The following is a 20,249-nucleotide window of genomic DNA, read 5'->3' as shown; positions in this document are numbered from 1 at the left end:
AATTCCTTCTAAAATCCCCAGGTCCCAAAACTCTATCGGAAGCCCAAATAATCTGACCCAAACTAGTTATAACATTCTTCCCATTGCCTCATGAATAATCCTGCATTGTTGAAAAAATAAGGACCTTCTTCAAAAACCCTCTCCTTATCTTCTAGATTTGTAAATACTACTGTGAAAAAACCCCCTGCCCCCAATTTAAGGTTTATATGACCTTTAGGTTTCCACTTTTGTTGTATCCATTTCATCAGATCTTTCTCAGATAGCCAAGTTCCTATAAATTTGCAGATAAGTGCATGATCTTTCATATAGCCTCTGTACTCTTCTAATTTATTGTTTGGAATTACAAACATGGGTTTTTTGGTTGCCTGCGGCAAACATTTGTTCCCTGTCTTCGCCTGCCATACTTCTCCCATCACCGGCGCGTTTTTTCTGCGATTTCTAGGTCCTCCATTTGCCCTGATGCGGCTTGATTCCCTTGCTGTAATCTCCTTGTAGGAGGGGATCTCTCCCCCCCCGCTTGCTTCCGTCATTCTTCACAGTCTGGTCTATTTTCAGTGATTTCTGCTCTTTTTTTATTTGGTATTGATCTGTTGCGTGGTTCTTGCAGGTGCGCGCGAGGTATCCTGCACCTGCTAGGAGCAGGTCCACGAGGGGATGCCTGTTCCTGTCCCGAAACCCTAACTCACCATCGTCCTTCTCAGCTTCGCCTTCATTTCTCCCTCACCGATTAGTCCGATGACAAATTGATAGAATCAGAAAAAGAATCACTTTACTTATACAAGAAGTCTGTATTTAAATTTCTTTCACGTACACACAAAATATTCAATGCAATTTATAACTCTTCTCTTTCTCCTAAAAAACGATAGGCCCTCACATTGGGGATCTGGTTTCGCTTTTATGCCTTTCCAGTGTTTCCTCACAGTTGAGAAACTGTCTTCTAGTTACCTAACATTTTCTTGAAACAAATTCTTAGTATTTAACTAATCCTAATTTACTGTTTCTTTAATTTTAAATGACAATGGTTGTGTGAGCCCAAATTTAAATAAAAAAAATTGAAATGAAATTCACAAATCTCTTCTTCTCTTTAGCAGAAGAAGTCAATTCTAGCTGTGGCCTTTCAGTTGGATGCTCCTGCATCAGGCTCCCAAGGAAAATTAAACTCATGGCTCCTATCTATGAGCTCTTCAATAGAGTACCTGGCACTTTGAATCTGGCCAGCATCCAACCGAGAACTATCCTCAATATTATGGTTCTTCCATTTGACCAGTGACTGTAAATATTCCTTCTTTCGAGTCCGTCTAGCCACCTGTGTGTCTAGGATCTGTTCGATCTCTAAAGGCTTTGCTGGAGGCATTTGTTTAATCCAAGATTCTTCCTCATTTTTGGTGTCTCATGTTCATCTCTCCGAACTATCTTCTTCATTAATAGTAATGTAAGGGTACAGATCTTCCACATTAAAAATGGGAAAGATTCCTATACCTCGAGGTAAATGCAACTCATAAGCGTTTGTAGAAAACTTCCAATGGATTCTGCAAGGCCCAATCTTTTTCATTTTCAATTTGTTGTATTCTCCTTTTGGAAACCTCTCCTTGCGCAAGTGTGCCAGTACCAGGTCTCCTACTTCAAACTGTACCTCCCACCTTTTCAAATCTACTTTCTGCTTATAATTTTGGTTGCTGTCCTGTAACTTCAATTTACTTGTTCATGTAGATCATTGATTGCCTTTGCGAAATCCTCACCATCAGCACTCCTGCACTCCAACTAACCCAGATCCCATAATTCATATACTCCACATGGATGCATTACATATAGGATTTGGAAAGGGCTTCTGCCCGTGCTTCTATTGGGCAAATCATTATAAGCAAATTCCGCTTATGCAAGCACATGATCCCACTGTCTGGAATTTTCACCAACCAGACTCCTTAGCAGATTTCCTAGACTTCGGTTCACAACTTTGGTTTTCCCATCGGTCTACGGGTGATAAGTTGAGTTGAAGTTCAGTTTGGTGTCTAACGTTTTCCATAAGGTTCACTAGAAATGACTTGTGAAGTTTATATCCCTGTCCGAGATAATAAACTTCGACAAGCCATGTAATTTGACTATCTTTGTGAAGAACAAGTGTGCCACATGTGTGGCATCATTGATTTTTTTGCTTGGAATGAAATGTGCCATCTTGGTGAAATGATCCACCACCACCATGATAGAATCAAATCCCCACTGTGTCTTCAATAGACCTAAGACAACTTCAAAACTGATTGAGTTCCATGGTCTATTCGAAATGGGTAAGGGTGTATACAAGCCTGCATACTGGTGCTATCCCTTTGCATGCTAAGACACTTTTGATTTATTCACGAACCTTTGTACAATTTTACGCATCTTCGACCAATAGTAAAACTAGCTCAACTAATCCAAAGTCTTGTCTATGCCAAAATGTTTGGCTAAACCTCCACTGTGCTTTTCTTGGATCAAGTTCTCTCTCATAGAACATTCCAAAATACACAATTGTCCTCCCTTGAACAATAACCCCTCCGACATATTATAGTCTAACCATGGGCTATTATCCCTTAACAATGGATTTGGCATGCTTCATAGGCTTCCTTAAAATTTGCATCCATTTCATACAGGACCTTAAGATGTTTGAATCCTAATACTTGTATTGTACTTTCTTGAAGGATCAAATTCCTCCTACTTAATGCATCTGCCACTTTGTTGGCTTGACCGCTGATATGTTTCAAAACAAATGTAAAACTATGCAATTACTCCACCCACTTTGCATGTTTATGGTTCAGCTTATGCTAGTGCATGATGCACTGTAATGCAGAATTGTCTAAAAATAAGACAAATTTATTAGCTAGTAAATAATGTCTACAATGTTTCAATGCTTGGACGACTGCATAAAATTCTTTGTCATAAGACATGTACTTCTGCCTACTTTCATTTAACTTCTTGCTGAAATAGGATATTGGCTTATCTTCTTGGCTGAGTACTGCACCAATGGCTGTCCCACTGGCATCACAATGAACTTGAAAAAGTTTGCTAAAGTTTGGTAATCTTAGAATTGGTTTTTCAGTGATCTTCTTTTTCAGTAGCTGAAAACTCCTTTTTGCCGACTCTATCCAATGAAAAGGATGATTTTCCCTTTTAATGGTGTCCACCATGGGTGCAAAAATTCCACTGAAAGTTTTAATAAATTTTTGATAGAAACTCGCCAATCCATGAAAACTTCTCACCTCAAACAAACTATTGGGAGATGGCCAACTAAGTATGGCTGCAACCTTCTCCAGATTCATCTTTAACTCATTCTCAGAAATCAAAAATCCCAAATAAATCAATTCTTTCTTGAAAAAATAACATTTTTTAAAATTTATCAGCAATCTATTTTGCTGCAATTTTTCTAATACATACCTGACATGTCGAAAATGCTCTTCTTTCGTTTTGTTGAATATAAGTATATCATCAAGATATACAATCACAAATTTTCCAATGAATTATTTCAGCGTCTCGTTCATCAAACACATGAATGTACTGGGGGCATTGCTCAGTCCAAATGGCATGACCAACCATTCATATAAGCCTTCATTGATCTTGAAAGCTGTCTTCCACTCGTCACCTTCCCGAATCCTGATTTGGTGATAGCCGCTTTTCAAATCTATCTTTGATAAATATGCCGCTCCACTCAGAAAAGCCATCATATCATCCATTCGAGGTAAAAGAAACTTGTACCCGATAGTAATTTTTTTTATTGCCCTTGAATCAGTGCACATCCACCACTCACCTCCTTTTTTGGGAGTTAAAATAGTCGGAACAACACAAGGACTCAGACTTTCCCGAATCAGCCCTTTATCCAACAACTCCTACCCCTGATTCCCGATTTCCTCATTATCTTTCAGACTCCCGGGATGAAAGCAATATGGTGACCAATGCTCCGCTTTAGTGGCAATTTGTCTTGTAGATCATATACCACAATATCACTAAACTCCTGCAGCATGTCCTATATCTCTATAGGCAAATCAGTAATTTCAGTATGTATCAATACCGTTCTTGGCCTTCGCACAACTACATAGTTTACCTATTATCCTCAATCTGTTGTAGAAACTCCTTTCCACCTATTAGTAATGCTTTTGCTCCACTAGTTTTTGTAGTATCCTCTTCCTTCATAGGAAATAACTTATGCTTTATCCCATTCTTAACAAACCTATAACAATTCTTTTCCCCGTCATGGATGACCTTCCTATCATACTACCATGGTTTGCCTAGCAGAATATGGCACACGTCCATCGACATAATATCGCAAGTCACCTTGTCCTTGTACTTGCCGATATGAAACTCCACTTCGCAATGTTCATCAACTAGTAGTTGGTGTCATTTCTGCAACCAATACACCTTATATGGATTTGGGTGCTTCAGCTTCTTCAAACCCAATTTTTCCACCATTTTATTAGCTACCAGGTTATCAGTATTTCCATTATCTATAATTAATTTTCATCATTTTCGATGTGATTTACAAACAGTCTGGAACAAAGCTTTTCTCTATGTGAGATTAGTCACTTCCTTAGTTGGCTTTAACAAAACCTTGTTCAACGCCAAGGCTTCTCCTATTTCAGGAATATTTTCCACCTATTGTGGTGGTGCCTCTACTACATCAGGTTGAGCAACATACGCTCCCCTCTGTCCAACTTGTTCATTTTTAGGACATTCAAAAGACCTGTGTCCCCACTTGTGACACTTGTAACACTGATAGGCATTTCCTCTGCCTCTTCCCTATTGGTATGGCATTCCTCCTCTAGTGTTACCTTCCGTCTCAGTCTATCCTGAAGTCTTTGAACTGTTTCCCTCTTCATTTCTCTTGGCAATCCTACCTCTGCCAAAGGACTTTCCTCTTCCTCTACCAGAATCACGTCCTCTTCTTGCATTCTGTTTCCTGGTGATCTTCTCTTCTGCCACTAAAGCACTCTGATATGCCTCCTCTATAGTCTTAGGGGAAAAAATACTAATTTCGTCTAGGATTCCATTCGTAGGCCATTTACAAAACTCGATGTTTTCTCAGGGGTATCTTCAGCATACTTAGCTCTTAGATTTACTTTATAAAATTCTTCAGTATATTCCTTTACAATCATCATTCTTTGTCTCAGGTTCTGCACCTGTCTGTAGAGGGCAATTTGGTAATCCTTAGGCATAAATTTTCTCTTCAGCTTTGCAATCATTTTGTCCCATTTTTTAATCAATGGCTTATTCGATCTCCTCCTTTCTTCCTACACATTGTCCCACCACAGTGCTGTGTGTCCCTTCAACTCAGTAACAACAAACCTGATCTTGCTATCTTCATTGATTTCTTCATATTCGAAGTATTTAGCTAACTCACTTATCCAGTCCAACAATGCCTCTATGGACAAGCTGCCATCGTAGTTAGAAAGCTTTGGTCTTGGCTTGCTGCTAGCCATCAAATCTTATTTTAACAGTTAATCTCTGGTCCTTCTTCTTCTGACCCATCTGTCGTTGTTGCGTTTTCTTCCTCACTATCATCTCCACCTTCAGGATCTCTATGCCTTCCTGCCACCATTGCTACCAAACATGCAGACAATGTTCTGATCTTTTCCCATATCCATTCATCTACTACTTCCCTGATGGCTCTGCCTCAGCCTCTTCTTCCTACCTCCATCCTTACTGAGAAGAGAAACTTGCTCTGATACCAAAATTGGTGGCGAACTTAGAGGAAGAAGTGTTAAGTATGCGACTTAACCCCTGCAGATATCTTTTGTTTATGGTAATGGATATTAATTGAAATTCTTTATTGCAATTAATTTTACCGTACACCTTGTACTGAGCCTTGGTTTCGTAACCGTGGTTGGCCTTCAAAACTAAGTTGAATTGATTAAGGGTTTAGGGTTTACACTTCTTTCATTTTCGTTTTTCATCGCTACTTGTTTGTTCAGTTCGGTCCTTCGACTGTGTGTAAGCGATATCTTGATATTTTCTTGTAGAATCTCTGTTGGTTCATTGAGGTATCAATTTGATTGATAACACTGCAATTTTATTACTTCAATTGCCTGGTTTATGTTCCATTGTATTATGTTCTCTGTGGTTATTGATTTTGGCTTTTTCTTGATCATTTTCCTATGTATCAATAGGGTTTTCTTTTACCATTTCCAAGGGAGGCTCAACAAACTTTGCACAGGTAATTTCTTATTCTGGTTTCCACTGCTAAACCTTGTTTTCGCGTTCTCACTGTCAGGCTCCTTGGTGAGCAGGTAAAATCTATTGATTTCTTTTGTTTGGTTGAAACCCTCTTATTATGGCACTAGTTCCTCGTCCTCTAACTCGGGGTTAGGCTTCTTCTAGTAAGTTATTGTTTCTTCCCTCTTTCTGCTATTCTTCGTCACTTCATTTCAACTAATCAACCTTGTTTTTGAAAGATTTTTTTGGTTATTGGTTGTTATGTGCAAGTCTCGAACTTGGGAGAACTCTATTCCACTGCCCCTTCCTTGGTATTTTGTGACTTGGAATAGGGTAGGACCCTTGCGTAATTGGCCTGTTTTTTTACCTGTGTAAAGTAGAAAAACCCATTGGGGTTTTGGTCATGGTCTATATGTCTTCAAAAGGCAGGGTACAAACCCTCACTTTCGAACTAGATTTTGTATGTAAATTTAAACTCTTGGAGGTTCGATGGTTTTCTTCTTGGTTATCAATTTTCTTTGCTATTTGATTTAGAACATATATAAGACTATTTAAAGAAATAGAAACAAATTGTACAAGACAATGCTTGAATATTATTTGTAAATGTACATGTGATTTAAATTTGAGGCATATGATCTTTGTTGGGTTTGCTTTAATTGTAGTTTATGTTCCAGTACACTATTCTTCATGAAATGTCTTTAATGTTGTTCTGCTTGGAGATTTTGTAGTTTGCCTAATTATCAAAGTCTCACAGTCATATCTTAATTACAATTTCATCACTCATGCACAAAAAAAGAATCACTTTACTTATACAAGAAATCTGTATTCAAATTGCTTTAACGTAAACACAAAATATTCAATGCAATTTATAACTCTTTTCTTTCTCCTAAAAAACGGTAGACCCTCACAATGGGGATCTTGATTGGCTTTTACACCTTTCCAGTGTTTCCTCATAGTTGAGAAACTGTATTCTAGTTACCTGACAATTTCTTGAAACAAATTCTTAGTATTTAACTAATCTTAATTTATTGTTTCTTTAATTTTAAATGACAGTGGTTGTGTGAGCCCAAATTTAAATAAAAACAAAAATGAAATAAAATTCACAAATATCTTCTTCTCTTTAGTAGAAGAAGTCAATTCTAGTTGTCGCCTTTCAGTTGGATGCTCCTGCATCAAAAGGCATTGGAAAAAACCAACATAGCACCAGTAATGTGAAAGAGAGAGAGAGAGAGAGAGAGAGAGAGAGAGAGAGAGAGAGAGAGAGAGAAAATATAACAAAATTTACATCGTGTTTTCAAGTTTGTAACAACTAAACACCTTAAATAACTGCAAAGAAGAAATAAATCAACATATGGGTTTGCAAGAGATTTTTATTTTTTTCCATATATCATCACAGTTTCCTCTCAATCACTTATTTTTCACTCTTCATTCTCCTTAAATACTGTTAGGAAATTAGAAAGGCAGAAATATTTTCTTATTCTTGATAATTACTTGTGATTTTCTTGATTTGTTATTATGTTTCTTTATATCTTCTTTCTTTTAGTTCATCAAGAAATTACCGAAGAAATAACACATAAAACAATGGACACTAGATGTAGGCTCACAAGCAGGGAAAAACCCCTCTCTAGGGGAAAACCTAGTCAATAATTCTTCCTTCAATATTTTTCCGGATATATACCAAGACTCTTGGCCTTGACACAAATTTTCCTGCACACCAAGTCAACATTCTTCCTTTCTCGCAAATGATCCTTCTTGACCTAGCAGTAGTAGCAACGGTGGTAGCACTTTCTTTGACCCAGAAACTTCCACCTTTCCTTAAAGACTTCAATATTCTTTGAAAGACTTCGATCTTCACTCAAAACCTTTCGATCTTGGCCCAATACAACTTCTTGAGGTGACAACATCACACGACAACATGCTACGACATCAACATGAAAACTGGCTATGACATCATATGAAAATTGGCTACAACATCAAAAAGAGCTTTGATCTTCCTAACTAGGGCATGACAGAGAGAGAGAGATAGTTGCACCAAATGTTAGATTTACCCTTTCTCCTTCTCCTAGACCAAAGTTGCACTTCCTTCTCCCCCTTCTTCTATTTCACACTTCTTCCAACTTCAAGAGATATTGAACTTGCTTGTGAGAGAGAGTGCTTTAAATGAAATTTGAATGCATTCATTTATAGCCCTTTGGTGAGGTCTCATAACCACCTTTGAGGCCAACTTGATCATCTTAAGGCCGACTTGGTGTGGAAAAAACATAATTCATATTTGACTCAATACTTAACCTTTTTTACATGATTCCAAAGCTTAAGAAAGGTCTCTTTAAAAGTATAATGACTCTATTAACTTAGAATAAATCCTATAAGTCCTCAATGGGGACTTTGACCTAAAATATTATGACCAACGCATGAAACCCATGCTTTAATAATTCATAATAATAATAATAATTTTCTTTATTCTTTTGACAAGTACATTACAAGGTGACTCAAATAGATTTAATGAAGACCGAACCCAGTTACATTTTCCAACACTCCCTCTTAACTAGGGAAGTATTCATCATACAAAAGTACAATGAAGATTTCAACTATATGAACCATGAAGAACTTTAGACACTACAATGCCATGGACTAGATTCTTGACCAAGGCAATCTATCCATTGGTCTCTCAACAATTTAATCACCACAATGCCATGGACTAGATTCTTGACTTGGGCAATCTATCTAAGTGGGACTAAGATAGACTCAAGCTTTCAACCTCTCTAGGTACCATCAAGGTTACTTTCTAACCATCAACCGAGGGACCTAGGTGTGTATCCATGTTCAAAGCTCTATGACCCACACCAACCTCCGTACTTTGGGACCTAGATATCAACACAAAGTGTCGGCCAGATGTCCTCCTAGGAAATGCTTCACTCACAAAGCCTGAACACTCCTTGATCCAGCATGTCAAGGATGAAAAATCTCTCCCAATCAAACTGATTGGTAACCAGTATGCTATAAAAATATTCGAGAGATTCACCTGTACAAACAAAAGCCCAATCAATAATATACTTTCATATATACATTATCAAATACAAACCTTTGGGGTCTTCCAGACAAATTGATGTTTCTTCTCAATGTTTCATAGTAGGACTATCAAATGAATATATGATAGAAGATTCCTCAATCATACACCTTCCTTTCCTACTTCTAATGCAGCAACATATCCTCAAAAATTCATTCTTCAATCAAAACCAAGTTATGCCCTCCCTATTAACCACAGAGCATCTCTTTATCCATATTCCCTCTTAATCTCAGGGAGATATCTTATATTCAGGCTTCCTCTTAACTTAGGGATATTAACTTCTTCTTTTTGTCATCAGAGAATATTTCATGGCTTTCAACTATTTCATCAGAGTTATCATCATTCTCGTCATGCTTATCACATCAATGAACATCTTCAACATATTGAGGATTGTGTACCTGCACAACTTATATAGAAAGTACGACCAAATCTATAAAAGCATGAAGTTAGCCATCTAAAAGTCATGGAAGCATTTCAACCTTACATATATCATATACCCAAACTTAAACAAGAGACACATATTCTTCAACATCTTGCTAGAACAATGTAAACTTTGAAACGAGAACGATAAACTCAAAATGGGAACTTTGGCCAAAAATCCCCGTAAAATCATGAAAACAGTGCTAAAAACAAAAAGTGTTGATGCTGGAATAGCACCTTTTTTTTTCTAGGGTAAATTTTCAACATGTTTTAAAAATGGCAGTGAAAATCAGTTTTTTGTGCAAAAATTGTCCAAACAATACCCTTAAAACGAAGTGTTGATGTTCGAATAAAACTTTTTTTTTTCAATGGTAAATTTTGTGCAAAAAACACCCTCAAAACGAAAAGTGTTGATGCTGGGACAACACTTTTTTTTTTCAAGGGTAAAATTTCAACATTTTGAAATAATGGCGTAAAATTTTTTATCATGACCCCGAAAAACATTAAAATTTCAAAAAAAAATGAAAACATAAAATATAATAAAAAATTAAAATAATGAAAAAACACAAAACAAAAAAAGATAAAAAAAAATAACAAAACATAAATTAAAATATATACTATAAACAAAACATAAAATAAAAATAAAAAACAAAAAAAAATCGATCATAAAAATGTAAAAAAGAAACAAAATTAACCTATAAGAATTGAAAAACTAAAATAAAAAAAAAAAATTATAAACAAATAAATAGTAAAAAAAACATATTTAAAAAAAATGGGCAAAAAATATCTTGTAAACCATCAAAAAAATTGGCAAAAGAAAAAAAAAAACAAAAATATGGAAAAGAAAAAAGAAAAAAACATTAAAATAAACTATAAAATTAAGTAGGTAAAAATAGGAAAAATTTAAAAACATTAACATAAATCTAAAAAAGGTTGAAAATTAAAAACAAACTAGATTTAAAAAAATTAGAAAATTAACAAAAAAAAATTAAAAACTACTAAAATTAAGATTAAAATGTTGATTACTTAATATATATATATATATATATATATATATAGTAAGTAAAAATAGAAAATTAAAAAAATACATTAACAAAAACTAGGAAAAAAAAATTAAAAACAAAATTGATTTAAAAAAATAAAAAACCTAGTAAAATTAATATTAAAAACATTTAAAAATAAACAAAAAAAACAAAAATAAACTCAAATTATTAAAAAAACCAAAAAAATATGGAAATTTTAAAAATATGTCTTTTCAAATTAAAAAAACATTTAAAGTTTATAAAGAAATATGTATTTTTGATTAAAAAAAGAATATTAAACTTACTTTTTTTATTTAAAAAATAAAAATAAACAATTTAATTTTTTTTAAAGAATTTTTTTATTTTATTATTTTTTTTTAAATTATTAAAATTTTTTAATTTTTTTAAACAATTTATTTTTTATTAAAAAAAATTTATTAATTTTTTTATTTAAAAAAAAAAAAAAATTTAAACAATTTTTTTATTTAAAAATAAAACAAATTATTAAAAAATTTTGAATTTTTTTTTTATTTAAAAAAAAAATACCGCTCACCCAGCCGCCTGTGGTGTTGCGGCCCTGGGTAGTGGGCCTGCCTAGGGCCTTGCCACCATGGGTGGCCAGATGGGCGGTATTTTTTAATTTTTAATAAAAAATAATTGTTTAAATTTTTTATTTTAATTTTTTAATAGTTTTTTTAATTAAAAAAAATGCATTTAATTTTTTTTTTTAATAAAAAAAATTGTTTAATTTTTTTTTAAATTTTTAATAATTAAAAAAAAAATTAAGCTTAATAAAATATATATATATATATATATATATATATATATATATATATATATATATATATATATATATATATATATATATATATATATATATAAGATTAAAAATACATATTTCTTTATAAACTTTAAATGTTTTTAATTTTTTTTTTTTTAATAATATGAGAAGACATATTTTTTAAATTTTGTTCTTTTTTCCAATTTTTTTTTATAGTTTATGAGATAATTTTTTTTTTGTCTTTTTTTTTTATATATATTTTTATATTTGTTTTTTTAAGTAATCAACATTAAAAAAAAAAAAATAAAACAATTTGAAAATTCGTTAAATAATCATATTTTTAAAAAAATTGGACATAATAAATTTTAAAGTGTGAAAAATAAGTCCTCTAAAAAGAAGGTATGCTGCATAAACACGTTGCATCAAAGCATTTCAAAATCAGCATGAAAATCACTAACATTTAAAAACAAATATTTACATTTGATACATAAGAGAATTTGAAGTGTCAAAAATATGCTCCCAAAAAAAAAAAGTGTATTCTGCATCACCACTTTTCAAAATCATGTCACGTTTTTACTACCCCTACGAAATGGGTAATCGTATTGGTTATTTAAAGTGCGAAAAACTATGCTCTAAAAAAAATAAGTGTGTTCTGCATCACCCCTTTTCAAAATCGGGTCAATCTTTTGCTACCTTTACGAAACGAGTAACAATATTAGTTCCTGTTTCAAAGTTTACGTTGTTCTAGGGACTTTGTCATAAACCCTAAACTACTTCATAACAAATTTCATTCCATATATGGTTTCAATGTTTCTTTAAAAGGTGTGACATACCCTAATACAACATATAGCAAACCCTAGAAACAATTCAAACAAATATAGATCTACAAGGCATCTAACAACTTTCAGAATTCATATGTTGGACTTTCCACTAGGGTTTTATACAAATCCTATATTTTCAATCAAACATCAATCCCAACTAAAACTCAAATTTCATCAATCTTACACAAATCTCAAATCGTCATATTGTCATCATACATCAGATATTTTTACTTCTACTAAGGTTCAACTCCAAAACCCTATAATTTCACAAATACTAACATGCTAGAGAGACAAACTTTGACTAGGGCTTAGTTCCAAACCCTAGGATTCATGAATAGCGACAAATAGGTCAACTGATACATCTAGGAATTCATCATCATGCGTAGGCATTTCATATCATGTGTTAGTCAAACCCAACTTCAGAAAGATCAATAAGAGTTAGACATGAAACAAACTTAATTAGACTAGGGTTTGATCATACAAACACACACATACCAAGGAAATCATTTCTAGGACATTATAAAAGTATTTCTTACACGTTCCACCAAACCATAATGAGTTAGGGTTTCAATATAGGAATATAGAAAACCAAAAATTACCAATAATTAAAAGGTTCGGGATTTAGACTTTATCATTCAACCCTAACAAGTTAGGCTTCTTGATCATACCAAAATATAAACACGACATCATCAACAAAATCTTCAAATAAAATTTCTCAATAATCATACGAAGTTTAGGGTTTTAGACATTCACATTAGCATACCCTTAGGTTAGGATTTTTCAAAGAACCTGTTTAGGTTTCTACAAATCCAGTTAAGAATATGAGTGGGGTAGATTTATCATGTGATGAATCTCCCAAAGATAAGAATAAATATGATTCAATGTGGATATTCACAACAATGTTAGTAATAGATTGTCAAGTGAATAAAAATTTATTATAAATAAAGCAATTTTTTGTAGTTTAAGGCATACCTTTGTTTTTTGACAAACCTTATCTTGGGTGGCTCTCTTCCGTACTTCCTTGAGGATATAGAAATTTTTTTCCTAATCAAGATAATAAAGGGAGAATAGTGATTAGTATTTAATATAATCAAAACTTAAATAAGTACAAAAAACAAAAAACTGAAAGGAAATGACATACATATCTTTATGAGTTGTTGAGTTCTCCCTCCAATTATTGAGGGATGGCTATAAACTTATAAAAACAAAATAAAATGTATTTTCCAAAAACATGTTAAAACCTATAAATTCTAAACATCAAAAATAAAAAATAGAATATCTAAGACTAAGAGCAATGGACTTAATAGTGTAAGTCCCTTATATTAGATTCTTCAGGTTTGGCTTTCTTTAGGTCTTCTTCTTCAACAACATTAGCTTTATCTCTTTCTCTCTTTTTGTTTCTTATATTGTCGAGACAGTTACTCTTGTAGTGACCCTTCTTATGACATTGATAGCATTCTATTTTATACATGTCTACCTTCCTCTTTGGTCGTTTGGATTTCTTGAAGTTCCCTTTGTGATGAGCAGTGTAGGCATTTGAAAATTATTCAAGATTGGAAACTAATGAGATCCTTAATTCTTCTAAAGTGTGAGCTTCCTTCAATTGTTGAGTCTTGCAACAAATTCACCCCAAGTAGGGGGTAATCCTAATAGAGCAGTGGTCACAAGTTTTTCAACTTGAAAATTTTCATCAATGGCCAAAAGATAATATATGATTCTTGCTATCTTCAAAAAGGAGGAGGCCACTATATCTTATTTAGTCATCTTTTTGGTCCTTAGTTCATTCTTTAAGCTTTCCACTTGACAAATGTTCTAAATAGTGAACAAATTTTACAAGGCTTCATACATTTCCTTAGCATGATTGATGTTGGCTAGAGATGGTACAATATTGTCCTTTATTTATTATACCATTAGAGTCATCACCACCAATTCTAATTCTGAATTTTACTTTGTTAACATCACTAGAGGATATGTTCCAAACTGAAGGAAGAACTAAGAGTAATTGAGTGTAAAGAGGAAGTTTACTACAATGAACCAGAGCAAGGATCATCCTTGGAAGGGTGAGGATGAATAAAATGTTGAAAATAAGTCTTTTGAGGATCACCCTATGATACTATAGAGACCTGTGTTTTTAAATTTTATGTTTGGTGCATGATTCAGGTGTTTTAGGTGAAGATGGAGAGAAGGAATTCAAGGTTGTTATAGGAGAAGGAAGGAAAGAAGAATTATCTTGTAATTACAATCAAAATAAGCAATGGATGAATATAATCATGGAAGAAGAGCTTGAGATAGAGCGATTTTTATTTCTAGATGAGATGCCTAAGATGGAAACATTTACCTTTTGTAATTAAATTGATGAGGATGGTCATGAAGCTTTGGTCGAATTTGAATATTCTGACATTATAAAGAAAGAGGAAGAAATTCTTGAAGTAAAGGAGGCATATGAGGACTCAATAAATGGTTTGCTGTTCCCAATATGTATGAGGAGGAGATACTAGAAGCATCCATAGAGACTTTTAAGTCTCATGTTTTTAAAACTGACCAATGTTTTGTGTTTGCAGGAAGTGATGAATGAAAGAATAGGTAGTTGTATAATTCTATCATATATCATTTGTAGAATTTGCTGGCATAATTGATACAAGCTTTCAAGGAGTTGAGGATGTGTAAGGAGTAAGAATTTGGCTTGGAGAGACTTCAGCAGAAGAAGCACAAGGAACCTTAGAATAAGTAATGCAAAATTACAGGACAACAATGATAGAGCTCGCAACACGAGACAATTGAGGAAAAATCTTAGAGGAAGCCTTATATAAGAGTTTGAATTGTTTATTGCAATTTTGTCATCTTAACAGAATTCGAGATATAAATATGTTGGAGAAAATGAACAAAGGAATAAAGGATGGGAAATTGTGGCTAGTATTAGACAAAAAATGACAACAAGATTCAACAAGAGGATCGATTGGATAAATAGATTGAGAAGATAAGAAAGTTGATGGTGAAGGTGATTGAATGGAGATAGTTACAAATAAAAGGAAACCATACTATAGGTTGCAGTTAACTGATCAAAACTACATCATCATGGAAGGATGAAGACTACAACATAAGATCTGGAAATTAGAGAGGAACAAGGAAACAATAATAGGATAGCTACAACATGATAGAGCAACTTATTTACTGCAAGTCAAAGTTTGGGATCGAGGAAATAATTACTTCATGAACAGATGGTCAGAATACCATGAATCTTTTACACCTTAGGAGTCTGATGCAAGAGCATTCCAGTTCCAAGTCAAATTGTATTTTTACTAACATAGGGGTCATTCATTTACCAAGTGAGTTGGTTCCCTAAATGTGTGAAATTAGTTGATTTAATGTATTTTCCTACGTTTCTAGAATAATTTTATATAACTTATTAAAGTGAAGATTAATGTACTTAGATCTTCTCTTAATGATATATCTCGAGAGTATTTGGGAGAGTTAGAGAAATGCGAGGATTAGTTATATTTTATGAGAGAAATGTGGATCTAGATATTTAGAGATATGATTTGTTTATATAATTGTGGATATAAATTGAAATCAATTCAGAATCATTTTTGTACTTATTTTTAAGCTAAAAGGAAAAAGAGATAACATCGTATAGAGAAGGGAGGGAGGTGTTGGCATTATGGTACATGTGTTTTCCTTGATGGAAACTCACATATATGATAACCAGTGTTAGGTTGTGTTATATTCTTTCCACGACTAGCTGACATAGTTAACCTAGGGTCACAAGGGGTTTGAGGGGTGCAAGTAACCCCACTCTATGGGGTCCAGGGCAGCGCCCCGGAAAATTTTGTTTTTGGACCCTATATTAGGTTGGGCGGACCTACATATGGTTTTGTGCATGATTTTTCGCACATGGTTTTGGAAACGATGGTTTTTGGTCCAAGGTATTGGATGCTTCGGCATGTATAAATATGTATTGTAACATTGAAATGAAAATAACGAAAAATTAAGTTGGTAGTCCCAGTTTTGGGATCCAGGGGAAAATATCTGTGTATATGTGTCTTATGTGTTATGCTCTCACATTATTTATTTTTTGTGGTTTAGAATTTGTATGCAGGTAATTTCTGTATGGGGTTAAAACCTACATTTGGTATCAAAGCTATTTTGCCTTCAAGGGGATGTCTTTGTTGTTGAGGGGTTTTTCTTGGGCCTGTGGTAGACCCTGTTCAATGGGAGATCTGCGGGATCAATTCTAGTGGTGAAAGAAGATGGCGAGCAGTGGAAAGATAGAGATCGATAAATTTAATGGTCAGCGTTTTGAGTTATGGAAACTCAAGATGGAGGATCTGTTGGTGGATAAAGATCATTGGATCACAGCAGATCTAGGTACTAAACAAATGGGAGTGTCCGATGAAGAATGGAAGAAGTTGGATCGGAAGGCTAAGAGCACAATATGATTGTGTGTCTCAGATTCAGTATTTTTGAATGTATCATGGGAAGCTACAGCAAAGGCTTTTTGTGACAAGTTAGGGACTTCGTACCAATCTAAGTCTCTGGTGAATAAATTGTTCCTACGGGAAAAGCTGCATAACTTGAGGATGGAAGATGGAGACTCAGTGACAGAACATCTAAATGCATTTAATACTTTGGTAACTCAGCTATTATTTGTTGATATTAAAAATTCAGATGAAGATAAGTGCATCATTTTGTTGTGTTCTCTACCAGATTCGTGGGATAGACTGGTTATTGCAGTAGGTATCAATGCAACTGCCTTGCAGTTTGATGAAATAATCTCATCCTTGCTTGTTGGAGAGGTAAATCCCCTCTGCGGACGGAGGCGATCCCTACTAGCCCAGATCGGGTCTAGCAACAATCAAACAATGCTATCATGCAAGTTCCTAATTGCAAATTAAAGGTGGATGATGAGAGCCTACTTGGATTCCAACGCTAATATTTGTAGAAGAGTCGCCACTCTCGTTCCTTTGCTCCGGCCAGTCACGATCCCCACGATCTCCGGGAATGGACACCTGCACATGCAAAGAACAACACAAATACAAGCATAAAATCCAATAGATGCAATTATATATCGGTCAGAAAAGATATAACTCAAACATTATTACAATGAATAACAAGAGTGGAACCATAATGATAGTCATCTATTATTGATAAACAACAAAGAAGAATACAACCATAGTTCTAACGTCAAATCCTCCTTTGGCTGGGTGATCAGCTACATATGTCTTGCAAAGCTTGTCGAGATTGGGAACAAGCCTCTCTCTCTTTGATTATGAATGCAAAGAAAACTCTTACAACAATCTCTTAGACTTCTGAAAGTATAATTCTCCCTATGCTCGAACTAGCTTGTCAAATGCAATGGAACAAGCTTTTATAGATGGAGGAGAAGGAGATAAGATAAATCACACCATCTATGGGATTGGGTTTATCCTCAAAAAGCTATTATGGATAGAGGAAAGGGAGATACGATGAATCAAGACATCCATGGGATTGGCATTATCCTTAAAAAGATTCATGAGTTGAAAGGAAAAAACTTTCGCGCATGCGTTTGTTAAAAAGCTTTCCCAAACCTGGTTGGCGCAGGTATAGATCTGAGACAGAGCGCCAACTGGCGCAACCTCTTTGGAGTATTTCCCCCATTGGCGCGAGTAATACACTGTGGATCTGCGCTAATGGAAAAAGGGAACTTTTTAAGGATATTCTGCAGGAGATGTCTTCCGGGCATATGAAGTCTATACTTAGGGGAACATAATGCAAGTGTTTTCAAGTTATTTCACTTCTCACAGGTCCCGGAATGAGTCCTCCAAAGTGCGAGAGAGGGGTAACAGGGACAGTGACAAATGGTGACAAATTACTGTGTAACAGATGCCCCCTAAAGCATGAGGCCCGAGAGAGAGAGAGGGGTGAAATGCTTTACAAGAACACATGCAGCTGCTGTTGGAGAATCTGCATAGAGAGGTACAACTGATAGCTCAAGTACATGATATATGTGGTATGGGCGCAGCCATCCATAATAGAGTACATAATAATCTAGATCCAAGGTATGGGCGCAGCCATCCGGTGAGGATCGATGAATAGACTCAGGCATGGTCGCAGCCATCCAGTGAATGAGTCATGTAACAATCACAATAATCCACAAAATCGCAGCTTGGATTCCAACAGACAAAATCCAGGGTCTTGCGCTCCATCTCGACCCGAAAAAAAGTACAAGTTCAAGCATGCGAATACATGAGTTGAAGTCGAACATGCATAAACATCGTCTGATTACCAATCAATAATGAAAACCGTTAACAGACGCGAGAGGTACCACCAATAATGACAATGGCCCTCAAGGTACTATAGGTACAATCTACGGCGTGCGAATCAGTGAGCTGGCATCGAACACCCGTAGAATCATTCGATCAGAGGCCAATGATGAAAACCTCACGTCGAACACGAAGAACCTGCCATTGAGGCATGCAAGCTCCAAGGCACCGGAAGGGAGTCTCTAGATCAGCTTCCTGGATAATGAGCTGAAGTCAACAGGAAGTGACCTTGATCGAAGGTGGGCCATAGTGTTTCCCACATCATCGACACAAGACAGAGGAAGAATGTTGTGGTGAATCAGAATTATGCGAGCTATCAGAGGGAGGTTGTTATTCTGCAGAGGTCAACTTCTCTTGAACATATTGGCGGCACGACAGTGGACTTGGCAGTATTTGACATCAATGGATCAAAGGTCATGGTGACGAGGCAATGAGAAAATGAGAGGTCAAACAGGATCACCCAAATCCACGGAGGCAAGTGAAAAACAAGATGAGATGTCCCCACCCAGACACGAAAGCAGACAAGTGCCATGTTCAAGAGCGACATACTGCCGACACGACAATAATTATGGTTCCAATTTCCCCCACCATTTCTGGCGAGTACCCCAGTTATTTTTATTAACAAGCTTGACGGGGATAGCATATGCTTGTGAAGTGTCATTTCGACGGAATCCAATGTCATCAGGTTTTAACGAGTCTGACAAAGGAAGAACTCGGTTTCTTTTCATGTTTAGAGAGTTTGAAAAGACAGCAGAAAAGAAAACTCTAGGGGTGTCCTTTTTCGTAAAGTTGTGTCTCGCGAGCCCGAAAAAGTATAAAACAATGCTCGAAAGAACTGCCCGACCATTATGATCGAGGAGTACTTTTCATGGTTAGTGACTTCGACCCGAAAAAGTAAAAAAGCGATCGAAGCCACGTCGCTTTGTAACCGTTAACGAACCTGAAATGACAAGGGTACGAAGATCTTTTCGTTTTTACACGGTCGGAAAAGAGTTTAAAGACGACCGCCTCTTATTTACGTTTAATGAGTCAAGAGGGATAACTCGGCGATATTTTCACATTTAAACGGTCGGAAAAGAGCTGAAAGTAGACCTCCATTTTTATTCTCTTTAACGAGTCAAAAAAGGAAAAATACTCGGCTATCTGTTCATCTTTTACGAGTCAGAAAAGAGCTTAAAAGGAGACTCGTCCTGGAGGAACGAGTGGTATAAAGGGTAGCAACTAGTTCCAGTAATGGTGGAACTGCTCAAAACATATAATGGTTAAGAGGTTGGCTAATAAAACCACTCATCACTGCGGTTCCTCAGGAAAGGATAAACAACCAAGTGAAAGAATATGATCGGCCAAAGAGATGGTGGCAATGGAATGAAACAACCAAGGCTCATCTAACAGAATTTAGCAGATAAAAGGCAATCACGAGATGTAAATCAGGTATGGGTTCATTTTTACACAAGCTTGAACCATGGAGAGCTCTTCTTGGATTCGGTTTCATGTTTACACAAGCTTGAAACGAAAAACTATGCTTGTTATAAGTTCGCATGCCCCCAGCATAATAACGCAAAATGAGGTACATGCCCCCCAAGCTTCATTGCATTCAACAAAGTGGATGGAATGAAGGTTCACTCTCGAGATCTAGGAAAGACTCGACTTGTATTTTACGAGATC

General features: G+C 35.2%; 1 protein-coding gene across 1 annotated transcript in view; it reads left to right on the top strand.

The window, feature by feature from the left end:
- The first annotated feature begins 348 nt into the window (after nucleotides 1-348).
- The window catches only part of LOC149143861 (uncharacterized), a 135,189-nt gene continuing 115,288 nt past the window's right edge, over nucleotides 349-20,249 (top strand). Inside the window, exon 1 of the mRNA XM_089451968.1 lies at nucleotides 349-480. Within this exon, the coding sequence (XP_089308094.1) occupies nucleotides 349-480 (132 nt within the window). The remainder of the gene's footprint in view (nucleotides 481-20,249) is intronic.

The sequence above is a fragment of the Pinus tabuliformis genome, chromosome X (genome assembly GCF_031772625.1).
Source record: "Pinus tabuliformis cultivar Carrire ecotype Pingquan chromosome X, CPIR1, whole genome shotgun sequence".
Classification (NCBI taxonomy): Eukaryota; Viridiplantae; Streptophyta; class Pinopsida; order Pinales; family Pinaceae; genus Pinus; species Pinus tabuliformis.
This window is presented reverse-complemented; position numbering and strand designations above follow the sequence as displayed.